Below are 19,284 nucleotides of genomic sequence, written 5' to 3' on the forward strand. Positions count from 1 at the left end.
CACTGGGAGATGATAGATAATGAATTGGAAAGGATGTTCAAAATAACCTTTGTAAACAAAAACCCAGAAGTTTTTCTTTTGGGAATTATAGGGACAGAACTACCTAAATTGTGTAGAAATTGATATATGTTTGCTACGACAGCAGCAAGAATGTTACTTGCCCGAAAATGGAAAGAAGCTTATGGCAAATTCAATATATTTTTCAAAACGCTTCTTTAAAAAAAGCGTTTTTCCAGCGTTTTTAAAAATATGTGTTTAGATTCCATCCCAGTCCTCCATTTTGTAGAATTGAAGAGTTGCAAGGAACCAAATTTTTTTAAGGAACCGCAGCAAGAGGGGGGAGGAAGTCAAACTTGGAAATGTAAAAATGATTGTAAAATTAGCGAAATGTATAAACTCAGTGCTTTTTTTCTCCTTCGTATAATGCACTTAGAGTGTTGCATTTGCAGCCGTTTGGCTGAGTCCTGAGAATTCGGATTGTTGGGATACTGTCCCTACAAATGACGGCGTTGGTTGCTCAGATTTAAGAGAGAGGTAGAGCTGGGTTTCATCCGCATACTGGTGAACACCCAGCCCAAACCCCCTGATGATCTCTCCCAGCGGGTGCATGTAGATGTTGAAAAGCATGGGGGAGAGGACGGAGCCCTGAGGCACCCCACAAGTGAGAGCCCAGGGGTCTGAACACTCGTCCCCCAACACCACTTTCTGAACACGGCCCAGGAGGAAGGAGTGGAACCAGTGGTTTCTAAGCTCCCGAACGATCGACCAGGAGGGAGAGAACATGCCAGTCGGGCATGTGTCTCTGCCAGGGTTCTACTCGAGAGTAGGACGAGCTCTGGACACAAATACAGTGGTGCCCCGCAAGACGAACGCCTCGCAAGACGGAAAACCCGCTAGACGAAAGAGTTTTCCGTTTTGGAGGTGCTTCGCAAAACGAATTTCCCTATGGGCTTGCTTCGCAAGACGAAAATGTCTTGCGAGTTCCTGTGGGGTTTTTTCCCCTCCCCCCTTTTTCTAAGCCGCTAAGCCGCTTACCAGCTGATCCGCTAAGCTGCTTAACAGCTGATCCGCTAAGCCGCTTAACAGCTGATCCGCTAAGCCGCTTAACAGCTGATCCGCTAAGCCGCTTAACAGCTGATCCGCTAAGCCCCCAAGCCGCTAATAGCGCTAATCCGCTAAGCCGTCAATGGGCTTGCTTCGCAAGACGAAAAAACTGCAGGACGAAGAGAATCGCGGAACGGATTCTTTTCGTCTTGCGAGGCACCACTGTATGTGAAAGTTCCCGGTTGCCTTTCCCTTGACGGTTACAGATCGCTTTTTCCGCAGGCCCCTACTGCAAAGATTTGATCCGGACGTTGGAGAGCAACCCGTTCTCTCGCATCTTGTGGAGGGGGATCAAGCCCCTTTTCGTCGGGAAGATCTTGTACGCCCCTCCAACGCCAGCCATGCAGAAGGTCATGGCGGAGGTATGATGACACCCAACTCTTATCTCTCTTTCAAATTGGAACCAGTGAAGGCGGCGAAGGTCCTGTGTGAGTGTCTGGAGGCGGTTGGAGGATGGATGGGGGCTAACAGATTGAGGTTGAATCCTGACAAGACAGAAGGGCTGTTTTTGGGGGACAGGGGGCAGGCAGGTGTGGGGGACTCCCTGGTCCTGAATGGGGTCACTGTCCCCCCGAAGGACCAGATGTGCAGCCTGGGGGTCATTCTGGACTCACAGCTGTCCATGGAGGCGCAGGTCAGTTCTGTGTGCAGGGCAGCTCCATCTGGGACGCAGGATGAGACCCTCCCTGCCCGCAGACTGTCTTGCCAGAGTGATACATGCTCTGGTTATATCCTCTTGGACTACTGCCATGCGCTCTATGTGGGGTTACCTTTGAAGGTGACCCGGAAACTACAACTAATCCAGAATGCATCAGCTAGACTGGGGACTGGGAGCGGCCACCGAGACCACGTAACACCGGTCCTGAAGGACCCACATTGGCTCCCCAGACATTTCCGAGCACAATTCAAAGTGTTGGTGCTGACCTTGAAAGCCCTAAATGTCCCGGTATCCCTGAAGGAGCGTCTCCACCCCATCGTCCACCCCAGACGCCAGGGTCCCTTTTCCGAGGGTCTTCTGGCAGTTCCCTCCCTCCAAGAAGCGAGGTTGCAGGGAACCAGGCAGAGGGCCTTCTCGGTGGTGGCGCCTGCCCTGTGGAGCGCCCTCCCGTCAAATGTCAAGGAGATAAACAACTACCTAATCCTTAGAAGGCATCTGAAGGCAGCCCTGTTTAGGGAAGTTTTTACTGACTGATGTTTTAATGTGTTTTTAATCTTTTGTTGGAAGCCGCCGAAAGTGGCTGGGGAAACCCAGCCAGATAGGTGGGGTATAAATTATTATTATTATTATTATTATTATTATTAGGATTAGGATTAGGATATCAGGTTGCCTTTTGGGGGAGAGATCTGTCTCTCTAGACTTCCAGTCTGTTGGCACCGGGATTTTGGGGAAACTTTCCCCTTTCCAGGGGAGCAAATACCCCCATGCCATTGCAACCCCTGTGACCCCAAAGCTACATTCCCACTCGTTCATTTAAAGCACTGCAACATCACTTACTGAGCTTTTTTGGGGGGGGGGTAGATCTCCAAAAGTTGCCGAGCTTTTAATGGGGAGGTCGGCCCCCATGCATTTGCCATTGGGGTACAAGACGCCCCCCAATTTTTGACTTTCAACCAAAAAAAAAGTCCAATCGGAGGCACCATAATCTGATTATATGAAAATAAAAAGACTTCATATTAAAAAGTTAATAATTGACATGTATCAGAGGTACCAATATGCAGCTCCCCAGTCTTCCCAGTTTACAAGAGAGCCCACTTATGGAAGTCAATGGCTTTTTGAGAGAAATCTGGGCACCCAGTAGGCAGACTATCAGAGAGAAAATCTCCAGAATGCAGGGGAAAACATGCATTATAAAACTCGCAGAGCAGTCTCTCAGTCTAGCTTACCTCGCAGGGCTGTTTTGAAAATAACATTATGGAGGGAGTGTTCGCCGTTCTAATTCAAGGGAACCTGTTTTCCAGGTGAACCGGACTTTTCAGAACTTGGCCGTCTTGCGCGAAGTGAGGGGGGCGTGGGAAGATTTGGGACCTCAACTCTACACGTTCATGAACTCGAGTCCGGAAGTGAGAGCTGTTCAGGTTTGTCTCTTGAACTTGCAAGTGGGAACGGAGGAGGGGTCTGTGCTGGGAGGAGGTATTTATCAATCAAAATATTTACAGTGGTACCTCTGATTAAGAACTTAATTCGTTCCGGAGGTCCGTTCTTAACCTGAAACTGTTCTTAACCTGAAGCACCACTTTAGCTAATGGGGCCTCCCGTTGCCGCCGCCGCGCGATTTCTGTTCTCACCCTGAAGCAAAGTTCTTAACCCGAGGTACTATTTCTGGGTTAGCGGAGTCTGTAACCCGAAGCGTCTGTAACCTGAGGTACCACTGTATGTGCCGTTATATCACCGAAGAACATACAGTTGTAGCTTGTATCTCGAACGCCTTGCAACTCAAACGTTTGGCTCCCAAGCACCGCAGCCCCGGAAGTGAGTGTTACGGTTTGCGAATGTTTTTTGGAAGACGAACGTCCGACGTGGCTTCCGATTGGGAGCAGGAAGCTCCTGCAGCCAATCGGAAGCTGCGGCTTGGTTTCCGAACATTTTCGGAAGTTGAATGGTCAGCAGAGATATAAGGGTACATGCGAGAAATGGGATTTTTCCGTTCTAAATGGGATTTTGACAGATCGGATCGAGCTTTTGCTTCCAGCGCTGCGATTCTGTGTCTGGAGAGGCATTTTCTCCGGCACAAGCCAGCCCCCGGAAAATCCCCTTCGCCGTCTCTCCCCACGATTGGTAAAAAGGTGAAGGACCTCTGGACGGTTAAGTCCAGTCAAAGGCGACTCTGGGGTTGCGGCGCTCATCTCGCTTTCAGGCGTTTCTCCACAGACAGCTTCCCGGGTCGTGTGGCCAGCAGGATTAAACCGCTTCTGGCGCGTGACGGCAACCAGAGCGCACGGAAACGCCGTTTACCTCCCCACCGCAGTGGTACCTATTTATCTACTTGCGCCGGCGTGCTTTCGAACTGCTAGGTTGGCAGGAGCTGGGACGGAGCAACGGGAGCTCACTCCGTCGTGGGGATTCGAACCGCCGACCTTCCGATCGGCAAGCCCAGGAGGCTCAGTGGTTTAGACCACAGCGCCACCTGCGTCCCTTTCCCTCATGATGGATGCCTTTGTTTAGGGAAGCTTTTAACGTTTAATAGATTATTGTATTTTAATACTCTGTTGGAAGCCGCCCAGAGTGGCTGGGGAAACCCAGCCAGGTGGGCAGGGTATAAATAATAAATTATTATTATTATTCCTTGCAGGACCTGCTGGAGACCCCTGGCGTGGCCCAGTTCCTGGAACAGCAGCTGAAAGGAACGTTTTGGAACCTATCGGCCTTGAGAAAGTTCCTGTCACCGGAGACGGCTGGCCGAGGCTACACTTGGCGCCAGGCCTATGGCGAAGTGGATGCTGCGATCGGCACCTTGTCCCAGTTTATCGAGGTGTGTTGCCCCTCGCAGGAGTGGGAGAGGCTACCTGCCCACTGAACTCAGCACTGCACGCCCGGACTGGCAGCAGCCCTGCAGGGTTTCGTGCAGGGGGTTCTTAGAATCATAGAATCATAGAGTTGGAAGAGACCACAAGGGCCATCGAGTCCAACCCCCTGCCAAGCAGGAAACGCCATCAGAGCACTCCTGATATATGGTTGTCAAGCCTCTGCTTAAAGACCTCCAAAGAAGGAGACTCCACCACACTCCTTGGCAGCAAATTCCACTGTCCAACAGCTCTTACTGTCAGGAAGTTCTTCCTAATGTTTAGGTGGAATCTTCTTTCTTGTAGTTTGGATCCATTGCTCCGTGTCCGCTTCTCTGGAGCAGCAGAAAACAACCTTTCTCCCTCCTCTATGTGACATCCTTTTATATATTTGAACATGGCTATCATATCCCCCCTTAACCTCCTCTTCTCCAGGCTAAACATGCCCAGCTCCCTTAGCCGTTCCTCATAAGGCATCGTTTCCAGGCCTTTGACCATTTTGGTTGCCCTCCTCTGGACACGTTCCAGTTTGTCAGTGTCCTTCTTGAACTGTGGTGCCCAGAACTGGACACAGTACTCCAGGTGAGGTCTGACCAGAGCAGAATACAGTGGCACTATTACTTCCCTTGATCTAGTTGCTATACTCCTATTGATCCCTCTTACCCGAAGGGATCGGGCCCGGGATTAACTACCATATTTTTTGCTTTATAAGACACACCAGACCACAAGACGCACCTAGTTTTTGAAGGAGGAAAACAAGAAAAAAAATATTCTCAATCTCAGAAGCCAGAACAGCAAGAGGGATCGCTGCGCAGCGAAAGCAGCAACCCCTCTTGTTGTTCTGGCTTCTGGGATAGCTGCGCAGTCTGCATTCGCTCCTTAAGACGCACACACGTTTCCCCTTACTTTTTAGGAGGGAAAAAGTGAGTCTTACAGAGCAAAAAATACGGTAAATGCAAAGCTCAGTCGCTGAGCTGCGGGTCTTCCCCGGAAGACGAATCAAGAGGCTAGTCCTCATGGTCTGATTTAATGAGAAACTGCCTCATGGCAACCCAGGTCATCGCTGCACACACCTCTGTGTTTCCTACACTGACTGGCAGCCTCTCAGATCTTACCTGGAGCTGTTCTGTCGCTGATGGGCAATCTTTTAATAGATGTGTACATACGTAGAATTTTATTCAACGAGATTTTGGGGGTATTTGTTTTCTTTTACCCTTACTCTTACTAGGTATTTTGTATTTTAATGGTGCAAACCGCCCTGTGATCTTTGGAGGAAGGGCTGTTGTTGTTTAGTCGTTTAGTCGTGTCCGCCTCTTCGTGACCCCCTGGACCAGAGCATGCCAGGCCCTCCTGTCTTCCACTGCCTCCCGCAATTTGGTCAAACTCATGCTGGCACCTTCGAGAACACTGTCCCACCATCTCGTCCTCTGTCGTCCCCTTCTCCTTGTGCCCTCCATCTATCAGGGTCTTTTCCAGTGAGTCTTCTCTTCTCATGAGGTGGCCAAAGTCTTGGAGCCTCAGCTTCAGGATCTGTCCTTCCAGTGAGCACTCAGGGCTGATTTCCTTCAGAATGGAGAGGTTTGATCTTCTTGCAGTCCATGGGACTCTCAAGAGTCTCCTCCAGCACCAGAATTCAAAAGCATCCATTCTTCGGCAATCAGCCTTCTTGATGGTCCAGCTCTCACTTCCATACATCACGACTGGGAAAACCAGAGCTTTAACTATACGGACCTTTGTTGGCAAGGTGATGTCTCTGCTTTGCAGTAAAGGCAGTAATGTAAGGTTACCAGACATCCCCGTTTCCCGGGGACGGTCCCCAGATTTACAAATCAGTCCCCATGCAAAATCCTTTGAAGTTGAAAAGTGTCCCTGGATTCATTGGGGAAAAAATCTGGTAAATTTACAGTACAGTGGTACCTCAGGTTAAGTACTTAATTCGTTCCGGAGGTCCGTTCTTAACCTGAAACTGTTCTTAACCTGAAGCACCACTTTAGCTAATGGGGCCTCCTGCTGCTGCCGTACCGCCAGAGCATGATTTCTGTTCTCGTCCTGAAGCAAAGTTCTTAACCCGAGGTACTATTTCTGGGTTAGCGGAGTCTGTAACCTGAAGCGTATGTAACCTGAGGTACCGCTGTAATGTACAAATTTTAAAATACCGTATTTTTCACTCTATAAGACGCACCAGACTACGAGATGAACCTAGTTATTGGAGGAGGAAAACAAGAAAAAGAATATTCTGAATCTCAGAAGCCAGGACAGCAAGAGGGATCTCTGCGCAGCGAAAGCATCAATCACTCTTGCTGTTCTGGCTTCTGGGATAGCTGCGCAGACATTTCCCCTTACTTTTTAGCAGGGAAAAAGTGAGTCTTATACAGCAAAGAATACGGTAAATACAAACCTGAAGGTGTCAGGAATCGAACCTGCCACCTTCTGCCTAAGGAGCAACTGCCCTCCTCTCTGATCCACCCCGTGACGATGGGACTGTTTCTTTCCTAGTGCATTTCCCTGAACAAAATCGAGGCGGTGGACTCGGAGGACCAGCTGGTTCTGAGGGCCATGAAGCTACTGGAGGACCGTCAGTTTTGGGCCGGGGTGGTGTTCCTGCCGCCGGACAACCAGAGCGATTTCGGCGAGGTCCTCCCTCCGCACGTCCGCTTCAAAATCCGAATGGACATCGACGACGTCACCCGCACCAACAAGATAAAGGACAGGTGAGCCGCCGCCGTTCCGCCCAGTTTGAGAATGATTCGTAGATGGTCTATATGGAACTGGCGGAAATTACTGGCAGAATCCGAGACCAGGGAGAAGAGTCGGTGGAAGAAGATTGGAAAAAGTTTAAAGATTATTTACAGAAATATTGTAAAATTAATGAATGTTAGAAAAATGATGGAATGAAGTTATATGGCTTTAGCAGAAATGTTATAAGGAATTAGGTACAGGCAGATTGTAAATGCATTAAAGGGAAAAAAAACAAGGTTAGAATATGTTAAGATAAATTACAGGACAGAAAACCGGAGGAAGTTGGAAAGGAATTGCTGAAACAGTTAATTGAAGTGGAATACAAAAAGGGAGGTGTGAGGAGGTCGCTGAATCAAGTGAACGACAGTTATGATATCGAAATTAATGGATGTGTTTTTAATTGTCTTTGTTTTGTTTGGTTGATTAAATGTTTTAGGGTTTGGGGTCTGTGGTGGTTTTTGTTTTTGTATTGTCTTGTTTAATTATTTTTCTTTTCTTTTGTAATCTTTAAACTGCTAATAAATATTTTATTTAAAAAAAAAACACAATGAACTTCATATGGACATCAGCAAGAACTGAACTCCAGTTATTGCTGATTTCAATATGTAGGCCAAAACCAAGGTCAGGCGCAGAAGGAAAAAAAGAAAAGAAAAAAAACAGAAAGATTCGTAGAAAGGGACCAATGGGTCATTTAGTTCAACCCCGCCTTCTGGGCGTAAATATCGCGCGTGTGCTTTCCTTCCCCTTGTTTAGAAGGGAACAAAGGATCCCGCCCCTTAGGGTTGCAGCCTGAAAAGGCACGGCACGAAAGGAAAGCGGATTGCGGGGGGAGGAGGAAAGAAGGAAACCTCAGACGGGCGTGCTTTTGAAGCGCGTGGCATTATAAGCTGTGGGTTAATGAAGGAAGCCACGATTCTGGGGTTTAGCTAGTGAAACAGCTAATAAAATGGAGTAAAGAAACATCGGGAAATGGTAAGTCAAGAATAGGGCTGCCATATTTCTTAAAGTGAAAACCCGGACACAAAAGTTAGGGAGCTTTTCTTGGCAAAGCTGTTGAGCTTTCTTTCCCTTTTTTTGGCCAAAGTTGAGCTTTTTTTTTTTTCTTTTATGCAAAATCACCCCCCCAAAGTTGTTGAACTATTAAGGAAATTCACACAAAAAATCAGCGCTTCCAACATTGTTTGCCAAATGTTTTCCGAGACATTTTTACCAATTTCAGGAAATTCCGCCCGGGCGCTATTTCCGACGGACTAAGCCCTAGTCAATAAGAAACTTTAGGGTTTGCAGTTTGTTTAATTGGATAATGTTCTGGAATATTTTTGGAGATTTAATAGAAACGATTGTGTGTGGGTTTTTTGGGGGGGGAGAGAATCTTTTGAAGAGCAGCTAAGAAATGGAGTAAAAGGTTCTCCTGACCACAAAACAAACAAAAACGGATTGTGCACTCAGGATTGCTCAAAGGGACACTCAACCCCTTTCCCTCTTCCTGCGAACGTTGACCAGGTTTTGGGACCCGGGGCCGGCGGCTGACCCCTTTGACGACCTGCGATACGTCTGGGGCGGCTTTGCCTACGTGCAAGACCTCGTGGAGCAGGCCGTGGTTCGGGTCCAAGGCGAGGAGCTGTCTCCGCAGGGCGGCGTGGGGATCTACATTCAACAGATGCCTTATCCCTGCTACGTCGACGACATGTAAGTCAGAAATGTGCAAAAGAAGCGTTCCGAAGCACCAAAACTCCAACACGCTTCTTCCACACAAAAGATGGTAAACGTATACCCTCAGTCCTGGAAGTGTTCCAAGCTAGACCCATAGCACAGTTATTATATGGGGCACAGATCTGGACAGGCGCTAACCTTGGAGCTACGGAAGCTGGCCAGTCAAAGTTCTTCAGGCAAATTTTCTCTGTGCCCCAAACGCATCATTGCGCCTAGAGGCTAATCTTCCCTCGGTAGAATGATGGACCTGGTGTAGGACACTCAACTCTTGGTTTCGCCTAAACTCAAATCCCCCTGGTCTAATGTCCCTAGGGCTGCAAGATCCCAAAAGCTAAAATGGTCTATCGGAAACTTCACTCTTGTGGTTTGTCACCACAACAGCTACTCACTTTGGGTTTTAGTAAAGCAAACAGTCTAATTTGTCAGCACCTAAATGATATCAAGTGGGACGTGGGTGGCGAGTGGGTTAAACCACAGAGCCAAGGGCTTGCCGATCAGAAGGTCGGCAGTTCGAATCCCCGCAATGACGGCGTGAGCTCCTGTTGCTTGGTCCCTGCTCCTGCCAACCTAGCAGTTCGAAAGCACGTCAAGTGCAAGTAGATAAATAGGTACTGCTCCGGCGGGAAGGGAAACGCCGTTTCCGTGTGCTGCTCTGGTTCGCCAGAAGTGGCTTAGTCCTGCTGGCCACATGACCCGGAAGCTGTACACCGGCTCCCTCGGCCAGTAAAGCGAGATGAGCGCCGCAACCCCAGAGTCGGCCACGACTGGACCTAATGGTCAGGGGTCCCTTTACCTTTAAATGATCTCAAGCGTCAGAACAGCTTGGCCACAATAAGGAAATTTTGCCCATGGTATGGTATTTTTCCACCTTCCCATTCTGACTCTCCGGCACCCTCTCTGCATAATGCAGCTATTCCAAAATATAGACGCGCTTTGACTCTCACCAGATTGAATGTCTTGCCCTCGGCTGGACTTGAGGGACAATTCCAACAGATCCCACACGAAAAACGTCCCTGTGAAGATGGCAGTCCTGAATCGGTGGCGCATGCCCTTATGGCTTGCCCTCTTGATAAAGACTTGAGGAATGAGATTATCACCCCTCTTTTATCGTCCATCCCGGGTCGCCCAGCCACTGCCCCAGGGTCCTTTCTCTGGGCAGATCAAGATGAGCAGGTGACAGCAAAGGTGGCAAGGTTTTTAGCTGGGGCAATCAGAATAAGGTCCACTATTTGACCATTGATTCAAAGCCCTCAAATGTATTTTATAGAATTGACTTTTTATTTCTATTCTTTGTATATCGTAGTGTTGCTTTATTGCTATGGCCGATGGCCGACGCAAATAAATTCATGTAAGATGCAGCCAGGTCCCAGTGAGTTCCCGGGACGTCCACTGCAAAAACATTCATTCATTCAGCCTTTAGATAATAAGATCATTAAACGGCTCAGGACTGCTTCTGTCTCTCCACCGATTGACGCGGATTCCCCTCCTCACCTGCTTTTTGCCAGATTCCTGCGCGTCCTCAACCGCTCCCTGCCGCTGTTCATGACGTTGGCATGGATCTACTCGGTGGCGATGATCATCAAGGGGGTGGTCCATGAGAAAGAAGCTCGTTTGAAGGAGACGATGAAGATCATGGGGCTCAGCAGTGGTACCCTGTGGTTCAGCTGGTTCCTGAGCAGTTTCATTCCTTTCCTGGCCAGCGCCGCTTTGCTGGTCCTCATCCTCAAGGTGAGCATCCACCTGTGGGAATGTTCAGGGGTGCAGGAGAGGATATACAGTGGTGCCTCGCAAGACGAAATTAATCCGTTCCGCGAGTCTCTTCGTCTTGCGGTTTTTTCGTCTTGCGAGGCACGGCTATTAGCGGCTTAGCGGCTATTAACGGCTTAGCGGCTTTAAGAAAAAGCAAGCCCATAGGGAACGACTAAAAAAACCGGAAAACTCTTTTGCCGTGCGCGTTTTTCGTCTTGCGAGGCATTCGTCTTGCGAGGTACCACTGTATCGTCTGATTATATCCTTATCCAACTTGTGTTAACAAGTTCCCCAATTTCAGCAGAGGAATACATTCCCCTTTATTTTAAGCTTTGCAACGGCAGCGTTTGCTCAGGGCTCGCTTAAGCCTCTATAATAACTATTCTGGTAATTTCCCCTTATTCCCTCATAAAACAGAAGAGACGACACAGTCTTTTACAAAAGTGTAAAAAGAGTTTACAGTGGTACCTCGCAAGACGAATGCCTCGCAAGACGAAAAACGCGCAAGACGAAAGAGTTTTCCGTTTTTTGAGTCGATCCGCAAGACGAATTTCCCTATGGGCTTGCTTCGCAAGACAAAACGTCTTGCGAGTTTGTTTCCTTTTTCTTAAAGCCGCTAAGCCGTTAATAGCTGCTAATAGCCGTGCTTCGCAAGACGAAAAAACCGCAAGACGAAGAGACTCGCGGAACGGATTAATTTCGTCTTGCGAGGCACCACTGTACTCACATTCTGTTCACAATCAGATCCCAGAAGGCAGATTTAGGCTTAATGAATTAACATACCTTTGGAATCTATCTTATAAGAAGACAGTCCCTTTGTCCTCTCTTGGCTGGGAGCCAAGAGGGCATCTTTCGCTCAGTAGATGTTGCTTGGAAGAAGATGAAGAGGAGGAAGAAGAGAGAGATGGCTGCCCTGCTCTGTGCTTTTATCATTACCTGCACAGGTGAGGCCACACCCACCTCTGGTCACATGTAGAGGAAGTCTGTCCCAGCCTAAAAGGAAACCGGAAGTTTACCTGCCGGCCGGACAAACATCCCTCCCCGTGTCTAAACATGTACACTCTAGGAATGTTGTACTTGACTGCTTTTGTGTTTCACATCCCACACTTCCCCCCACCCTGGCTCTTTGCCGCTCATCCGCCGGGGCATGCGCAGAGTGCCCCATTCGGGTTACAACTTTTCGACTTCAAACAACAACAACGTTCCGGTCAGAATTTGCAGCAAGTGTTTCCCCCTATTTCCCCTAACATAATGTCACAATGTACGGTTGCATGAGTTTTGTTTAAACTAAAGCAAAAGGTCCGGAGGACTGTCATTTAAACAAAACTTAATACGTTCCCTAGTTCATCTTTGCTTTCTTAATCTTGCAAAAAAAACCCACAACCCTCCCCTGCAATCTTTCCCTTTAACTGACTAAACTTTGTTCTTTATGACACCTGTATTGAAGCTGCTAGGGGCGTGGGTGGTGCTGTGGGTTAAACCACAGAGCCTAGGACTTGCTGATCAGAAGGTCGGTGGTTCGAATCCCCGCAATGACAGGGTGAGCTCCCGTTGCTCGGTCCCTGCTCCTGCCCACCTAGCAGTTTGAAAGCACGTCAAAGTGCAAGTAGATAAATAGGTACTGCTCCGGCGGGAAGGTAAACGGCGTTTCCGTGCGCTGCTCTGGTTCGCCAGAAGCGGCTTAGTCCTGCTGGCCACACGACCCGGAAGCTGTACGCCGGCTCCTTCGGCCAATAAAGCGAGATGAGCGCCACAACCCCAGAGTCGGCCATGACTGGACCTAATGGTCAGGGGTCCCTTTACCTTATATTGAAGCTGCTGCATGGAACTGTACTAAAAGCTGGTGGTCTTTTTAAATTAGTAAAAATTGTGCTCTAATGGAAACAAACAAACAAACAACAAAACAACAACGAAAAGTGATTTCCTGTATCGTAAAGTGAGGAGGTTTTGCTACTGACACGACTGCGGGGTGATTTTCTGGGCGCTGGGATGGCGGCTGAGGTTTCCCATTGAGCCAGCTGAATCGCTGCAGTCCTCCTCGTCGTTAAATGGATTGTTTTATTTCCTAGAGTTGAGAGGGGCCCCCAGGGGTCATCCAGCCCAACCCTGCTGCCATTTAGGAATCCCAGCTAAATCATCAGCATTCTAGCAAACGTTAGCCATTTTTGACAGGTTTTCCTTTCTGCTTTCTCTTTCCCCCTTTGTTCCAGGTAGGGGACATCCTTCCCTACAGCGACCCCGCCGTGGTCTTCCTCTTCCTGGCCACTTTTGCCGTGGCGACCATTTCCCAGTGTTTCCTCATCAGCACCTTGTTCTCCAGAGCCAACCTGGCCTCGGCTTGCGGCGGAATCATCTACTTTTCGTTTTACCTGCCCTACGTCCTCTGCGTGGCTTGGCGAGAGCGAATCACCTTCCCATTGCGGATCTTTGTGGTGAGAGCATCTCTTCCCCGTCTGCTCTCCTGAGAGCTGTTTCCGCTCCACTCCCTCCAAAAACCCCCTCACTTTCCTTCATTCCAAAACCACCCCTGTTGTTGTTTAGTCGTGTCCGCCTCGTGACCCCTTGGACCAGAGCATGCCAGGCCCTCCTGTCTTCCACTGCCTCCCGCAGTTTGGTCAAACTCATGCTGGTCGCTTCGAGAACACTGTCCCACCATCTCGTCCTCCGCCGTCCCCTTCTCCTTGTGCCCTCCATCTTTCCCAACATCAGGGTCTTTTCCAGGGAGTCTTCTCTTCTCCTGAGGTGGCCAAAGTCTTGGAGCCTCAGTTTCAGGATCTGTCCTTCCAGTGAACACTCAGGGCTGATTTCCTTCCGAATGGAGAGGTTTGATCTTCTTGCAGTCCATGGGACTCTCAAGAGTCTCCTCCAGCACCAGAATCCAAAAGCACCCATTCTTCGGCCATCAGCCTTCTTGATGGTCCAGCTCTCATTTCCATACATCACTCCTGGGAAAACCAGAGCTTGAACTATACGGACCTTTGTTGGCAAGGTGATATCTCTGCTTTTTAAGATGCCCTCTTGTTGTTTAAATGATGTGGCGTCTCTCTATTTTTTTTAAATTTCATTATCCTAAACAACGTTGGAGACAACCATATGTTCTAGCCTTGCTTTTCCGACATCCTAAAACCCAGCGTTAGACCCACCCCCTGGAAATTAACAGACATGTGTTAGTCAAATTACTGTATTTTAATATTTTGCTGGAAGCTGCCCATGGCCAGATGGGCAGGGTATAAAAAATAAATTACTACAGTGGTACCTCGGGTTAAGTACTTAATTTGTTCCAGAGGTCTGTACTTAACCTGAAACTGTTCTTAACCTGAAGCACCACTTTAGCTAATGGGGCCTCCTGCCACCACTGCGCAATTTCTGTTCTCATCCTGAAGCAAAGTTCTTAACCTGAAGCACTATTTCTGGGTTAGTGAAGCGTATGTAACCCAAGGTACCACTGTATTATTATTATTGTTATTATTATGGTCATTCATTCCAGCGGATCAGCGTGATTCGCACTGGGTACCAGTCCAGCTTTGTAAGCATCCTCTCCCCGCCCCATCTCTCCCTCTCCACAGAGCCTCTTGTCCCCCGTTGCCTTTGGTTTTGGCTGTGAATATTTCTCCCTCTACGAGGAGCAGGGCTTGGGCATCCAGTGGTACAACTTGAACTCGAGCCCTGTGGAAGGCGACCGGTACACCTTTGCCACGTCGGGCGGGTTGCTTCTCCTAGATGCCGTCCTCTACGGACTGGCCACCTGGTACATCGAAGGCGTATTCCCAGGTAAGCAGTGCGCCTCCGTTCTCGCAAATCCAGCGAGAATTTCGACGCAGTCAGGGCTATATCTGTGACCTCCGTGGTGTAGTTTTTGCAGGCCGATCACGTAGGGTTGCCATTTCTCCTCTTTCCCCAGGACACGTCCTCCTTTTCAGGATTAAAATTTCTGTACAAATTTGAAAAGTATAAAGTGTAGCCTTATTAGACTTTAGCGATGGTAATAATAATAATAATAATAATAATAATAATAATAATAATAATTTATTATTTGTACCCCGCCCATCTGGCTGGGTTTCCCCAGCTGCTCTTGGTGGCTTCCATCAAAACCAAAAATACACTAAAATATCACAGATTAAAAACTTCCCTGAACAGGGCTGCCTTAAGATGTCTTCTGAATGTCAGGTAGTTATTTATCGCTTTGACATCTGATGGGAGGGCGTTCCACAGGGCAGGTGCCACTACCGAGAAGGCCCTCTGCCTGGTTCCCTGTAGCTTTGCTTCTCGCAATGAGGGAACCGCCAGAAGGCCCTTGGCACTGGACCTCAGCGTACGGGCAGAACGATGGGGGTGGAGACACTCCTTCAGGGATTCTGGGCCGAGGCCGTTTAGGGCTTTAAAGGTCAACACCAGCACTTTGAATTGTGCTCGGAAACATACTGGGAGCCAATGTAGGTCTTTCAGGACCGGTGTTATATGGTCTCGGCGGCCGCTCCCAGTCCCCAGTCTAGCTGCCGCATTCTGGATTAGTTGCAGTTTCCGGGTCACCTTCAAAGGCAGCCCCACGTAGAGCGCATTGCAGTAGTCCAAGCGGGAGATAACTAGAGCATGCACCACTCTGGTCAGACAGCGTTGCTCCCAGAACAGGGAGGAAGGAGTCAAATGACACTGAGGCTGATTCAGAGAAGGAGTTTATTCTGCTTTCCAGATAGCAGAAGGCACTTGCGTGGTCAGCTCATAGCAAGTCCAAAGAAATGAGAAAATTCATGCAGTATATATATATCCTCCAGGGACCCTCTCCCCCCTTCCCCAGGAATCCAGCCACGTCAGCTTATACACGCAGGTTGACATCACAGATGTTCCTGCTCCGGTACTTTTAACCATAAAAGGGTGTTCCTCTTCCTGTACTCTTGATAATATAAGGGTATTCCTGTTCCGGCACCCTTATCTTGGGGTAAGAAGGTCACCAAATCTCCTGGCGCTGTTCCCGGACTAGGTCTGTGCGTCAGAGTGCGGTCGGATGTAAGATAAGACCCAGACGTGCCATCCCTGCTCCACTGGAACAGTCAAGGCCGGAGCTGGGAAGAGGAGGTTAAGGGGTGATATGATAGCCATGTTCAAATATATAAAAGGATGTCACATAGAGGAGGGAGAAAGGTTGTTTTCTGCTGCTCCAGAGAAGCGGACACGGAGCAATGGTTCCAAACTACAAGAAAGAAGATTCCACCTAAACATTAGGAAGAACTTCCTGACAGTAAGAGCTGTTTGACAGTGGAATTTGCTGCCAAGGAGTGTGGTGGAGTCTCCTTCTTTGGAGGTCTTTAAGCAGAGGCTTGACAACCATATGTCAGGAGTGCTCTGATGGTGTTTCCTGATTGGCAGGGGGTTGGACTCGATGGCCCTTGTGGTCTCTTCCAACTCTAGGATTCTATGATTCTATAGACTGCCGTCACAGACTGGTCAAGGAGAGCGCTTTGTTTATACAGCTGGGTTCCTGTTATGCATTTGCTCAACAGCTCAAGTTAATGCATTTTAGAAATGCTCTCTTGGAGGAGGAAAAATTCAAACTGACTGCACAGAAACCCATGCCTTCAAAAGAAAGGAAAAAAAGAAAGTTAAGAACATCGCTACTAGCAATGGTTCACGGCTTCTGAAGCTTACATATAGGAGGGGTATTTAGAAGGAGAGGCGATGTGTAGTTAAAAGCAGAAGTCGTGTCCTTGTTTTTTCACTCTTCAGAATATGGCAGCCCTGATTTTTGCCGCCGCCCCAGTTTACTGTTCCTGCTTGTGTTCCAGGCCAATATGGGATCCCCAAGCCGTGGAATTTTCCATTCCAGAAGAGTTACTGGTTCGGAGAGGCCTTGGCTCATGGCTCCCCATGCCCCATACCTACAAATTCTCTCAACTCGGCCGAAGGTAAGGCCTGCAGGGCCTTTTTTGGCGTGGCCCCTTTGCCTATTTTCTCCTTTCGAGGGCAGCCTCCCCCAGCCTATGAGGCAACCGTATCTCACGATGCTTTGTTGGAGCTGAGAAAACAACGGAACAAAACTTGAAAGCCCTTTTAGCCTCTTGTCTTCGTGGTCTCGGACGACAGGGAAGCAAAGGCTGTCTGGTCCCTTGAATCACAAAAATGCTGTGTCCTTTGTGACCAGTATCTATACTCTTAACATGCCACCCCAAACTTTCTTTTCTTGATTTATTGGGATTTATAAAGCGCTGTGGGTTAAACCACAGAGCCTAGGGCTTGCCGATCAGAAGGTTGATGGTTCGAATCCCCGCAATGACGGGGTGAGCTCCCGTTGCTCGGTCCCTGCTCCTACCAACCTAGCAGTTCGAAAGCACGTCAAAGTGCAAGTAGTTAAATAGGTACAACTCCGGCGGGAAGGTAAATGACATTTCCGTGCGCTGCTCTGGTTCGCCAGAAGCGGCTTAGTCCTGCTGGCCACATGACCCGGAAGCTGTACGCCGGCTCCCTCGGCCAGTCAAGCGAGATGAGCGTCGCAACCCCAGAGTCAGCCATGACTGGACCTAATGGTCAGGGGTCCCTTTACCTTTACCTTTATAAAGCGAAATACAAAACTCTTGGACTTGCCGATCGGAAGGTCGGCGGTTCGAATCTCCCCAACAGGGTGAGCTCCTGTTGCTCGTGCAAGTAGATAAATAGGTACCACTGTGGCTGGAAGGTAAATGGCGTTTACATGCGCTCTGGTTTCCATCATGTGCCAGAAGCGGTTCAGTCCTGCTGGCCACATTACCCGGGAAGCTGTCTGTGGACAAACGCCGGCTCCCTCACCCTGAAAGCGAGATGAGTGCCGCAACCCCATAGTCACCTTTGACTGGACTTAACTGTCCAGGGGTCCTTTTCCTTTACCTTAGGGGAGCAGGTGGCATTGTGGTCTAAACCACTGAGCCTCTTGGGCTTGCCGATCAGAAGGTCGGCGGTTCGAATCCCCACGACGGGCTGAGCTCCCATTGCTCTGTCCTAGCTCCTGCCAACCTAGTAGTTCGAAAGCACACCAGCGCAAGTAGATAAATAGGTACCGCTGTGGCGGGAAGGTAGACAGTGTTTCTGTGCGCTCTGGTTTCCGCCATGTGCCAGAAGCAGCTTAGTCCTGCTGGCCACATGACCCGGGAAGCTGTCTGCGGACAAACGCCGGCTCCCTTGGCCTGAAAGCGAGATGAGCGCCGCAACCCCAGAGTCACCTCTGACTGGACTTAACTGTCCAGGGGTCCTTTGCCTGTGCTTTGAGGAGGCGTCTGGTGAATGGAAAGGAACAGAACAAATGCGCACAGCTTTCTGACCCGGCAGTTCGTTTCCCCGCAGTGATCGTAGAGGACCCTCCTGCTCACCTAAAGGTGGGGGTCTCGATCCGTAACCTGGTGAAGATCTATCACAGTGGCGGGAAGATTGCCGTCAACGGACTGAGCCTCGACTTCTACGAGGGCCAAATCACATCCTTCCTGGGCCACAATGGGGCAGGGAAGACGACCACGATGTAAGTTGAGCTGGGAATATGTTGACCCGGAGGTTAGTTTTTGTGTATTTTCCAATGTTAAAAGGGACACGGGTGGCGCTGTGGGTTAAACCACAGAGCCTAGGACTTGCCAACCAGAAGGTCGGCGGTTCAAATCCCTGCAATGACGGGGTGAGCTCCCATTGCTCGGTCCCTGCTCCTGCCCACCTAGCAGTTCGAAAGCACCTCAAAGTGCAAGTAGATAAATAGGTACCGCTCCGGCGGGAAGGTAAACGGCATTTCCGTGCGCTGCTCTGGTTCGCCAGAAGCGGCTTAGTCCTGCTGGCCACATGACCCGGAAGCTGTACGCCGGCTCCCTCGGCCAATAAAGCGAGATGAGCGCTGCAACCCCAGAGTCGGCCATGACTGGACCTAATGGTCAGGGGTCCCTTTACCTTTACTATTTTCCGATGTTGGAGAACTTTTAGCCCTCCAGATGTTGTCGAACGACATCAGTCGGGGAAGCACATTCCTGCTAGAAACAGTCTCTGCGTGAAGATGTTTGTTCTCCTCTCAATATTTTCATTTATCTCATAATAATTATACACTGTTTTTTAACAAACAAACATACCCAGAGCAGTTAACAAAAGATAAAGCAATAACTTGTTCCGCAAACATTTCATTTCTTTATTTCTTACATAAATTTTATTACATTTTCTGTTTTGCAATTTGGAATAGTCGTTATAAAGTGTCAGTGACTTCCCTTCTTCTCTTTATCATAAATCCCTGCATATTTTACAAAAACTAAACCAAACGACATTCCCTTATTGCATCCATCGAAACTTATTTACACTGTTGAATTTATCTTAATGTTTTCAAGAGAAACGTTTTATTTCTTTAGCCAAATCATTTTTTTAATTGATACTCCAAATCGTAACGAATCAGCCGTAAATTAAAAAGAAATCTAACGCAATCTTTCCAAAAATCTGCTTCCGTTTCTGTTCCCCTTGTTGCTGTATAGTTTTCCCGGTTATTTCTAA

General features: G+C 48.7%; 1 protein-coding gene across 1 annotated transcript in view; it reads left to right on the forward strand.

Moving 5' to 3' along the window:
- The window catches only part of ABCA7 (ATP binding cassette subfamily A member 7), an 81,091-nt gene that overhangs the window by 12,830 nt on the left and 48,977 nt on the right, over nt 1–19,284 (forward strand). The window contains exons 9-18 of the mRNA XM_079961076.1: nt 1,327–1,466; nt 3,064–3,180; nt 4,395–4,574; nt 7,102–7,316; nt 8,848–9,033; nt 10,563–10,785; nt 13,017–13,238; nt 14,373–14,577; nt 16,587–16,706; nt 18,115–18,286. Of these exons, the coding sequence (XP_079817202.1) occupies nt 1,327–1,466; nt 3,064–3,180; nt 4,395–4,574; nt 7,102–7,316; nt 8,848–9,033; nt 10,563–10,785; nt 13,017–13,238; nt 14,373–14,577; nt 16,587–16,706; nt 18,115–18,286 (1,780 nt within the window). The remainder of the gene's footprint in view (nt 1–1,326; nt 1,467–3,063; nt 3,181–4,394; nt 4,575–7,101; nt 7,317–8,847; nt 9,034–10,562; nt 10,786–13,016; nt 13,239–14,372; nt 14,578–16,586; nt 16,707–18,114; nt 18,287–19,284) is intronic.

This window comes from Podarcis cretensis, assembly GCF_951804945.1.
Source record: "Podarcis cretensis genome assembly, chromosome: 18".
NCBI classification, from domain to species: Eukaryota; Metazoa; Chordata; class Lepidosauria; order Squamata; family Lacertidae; genus Podarcis; species Podarcis cretensis.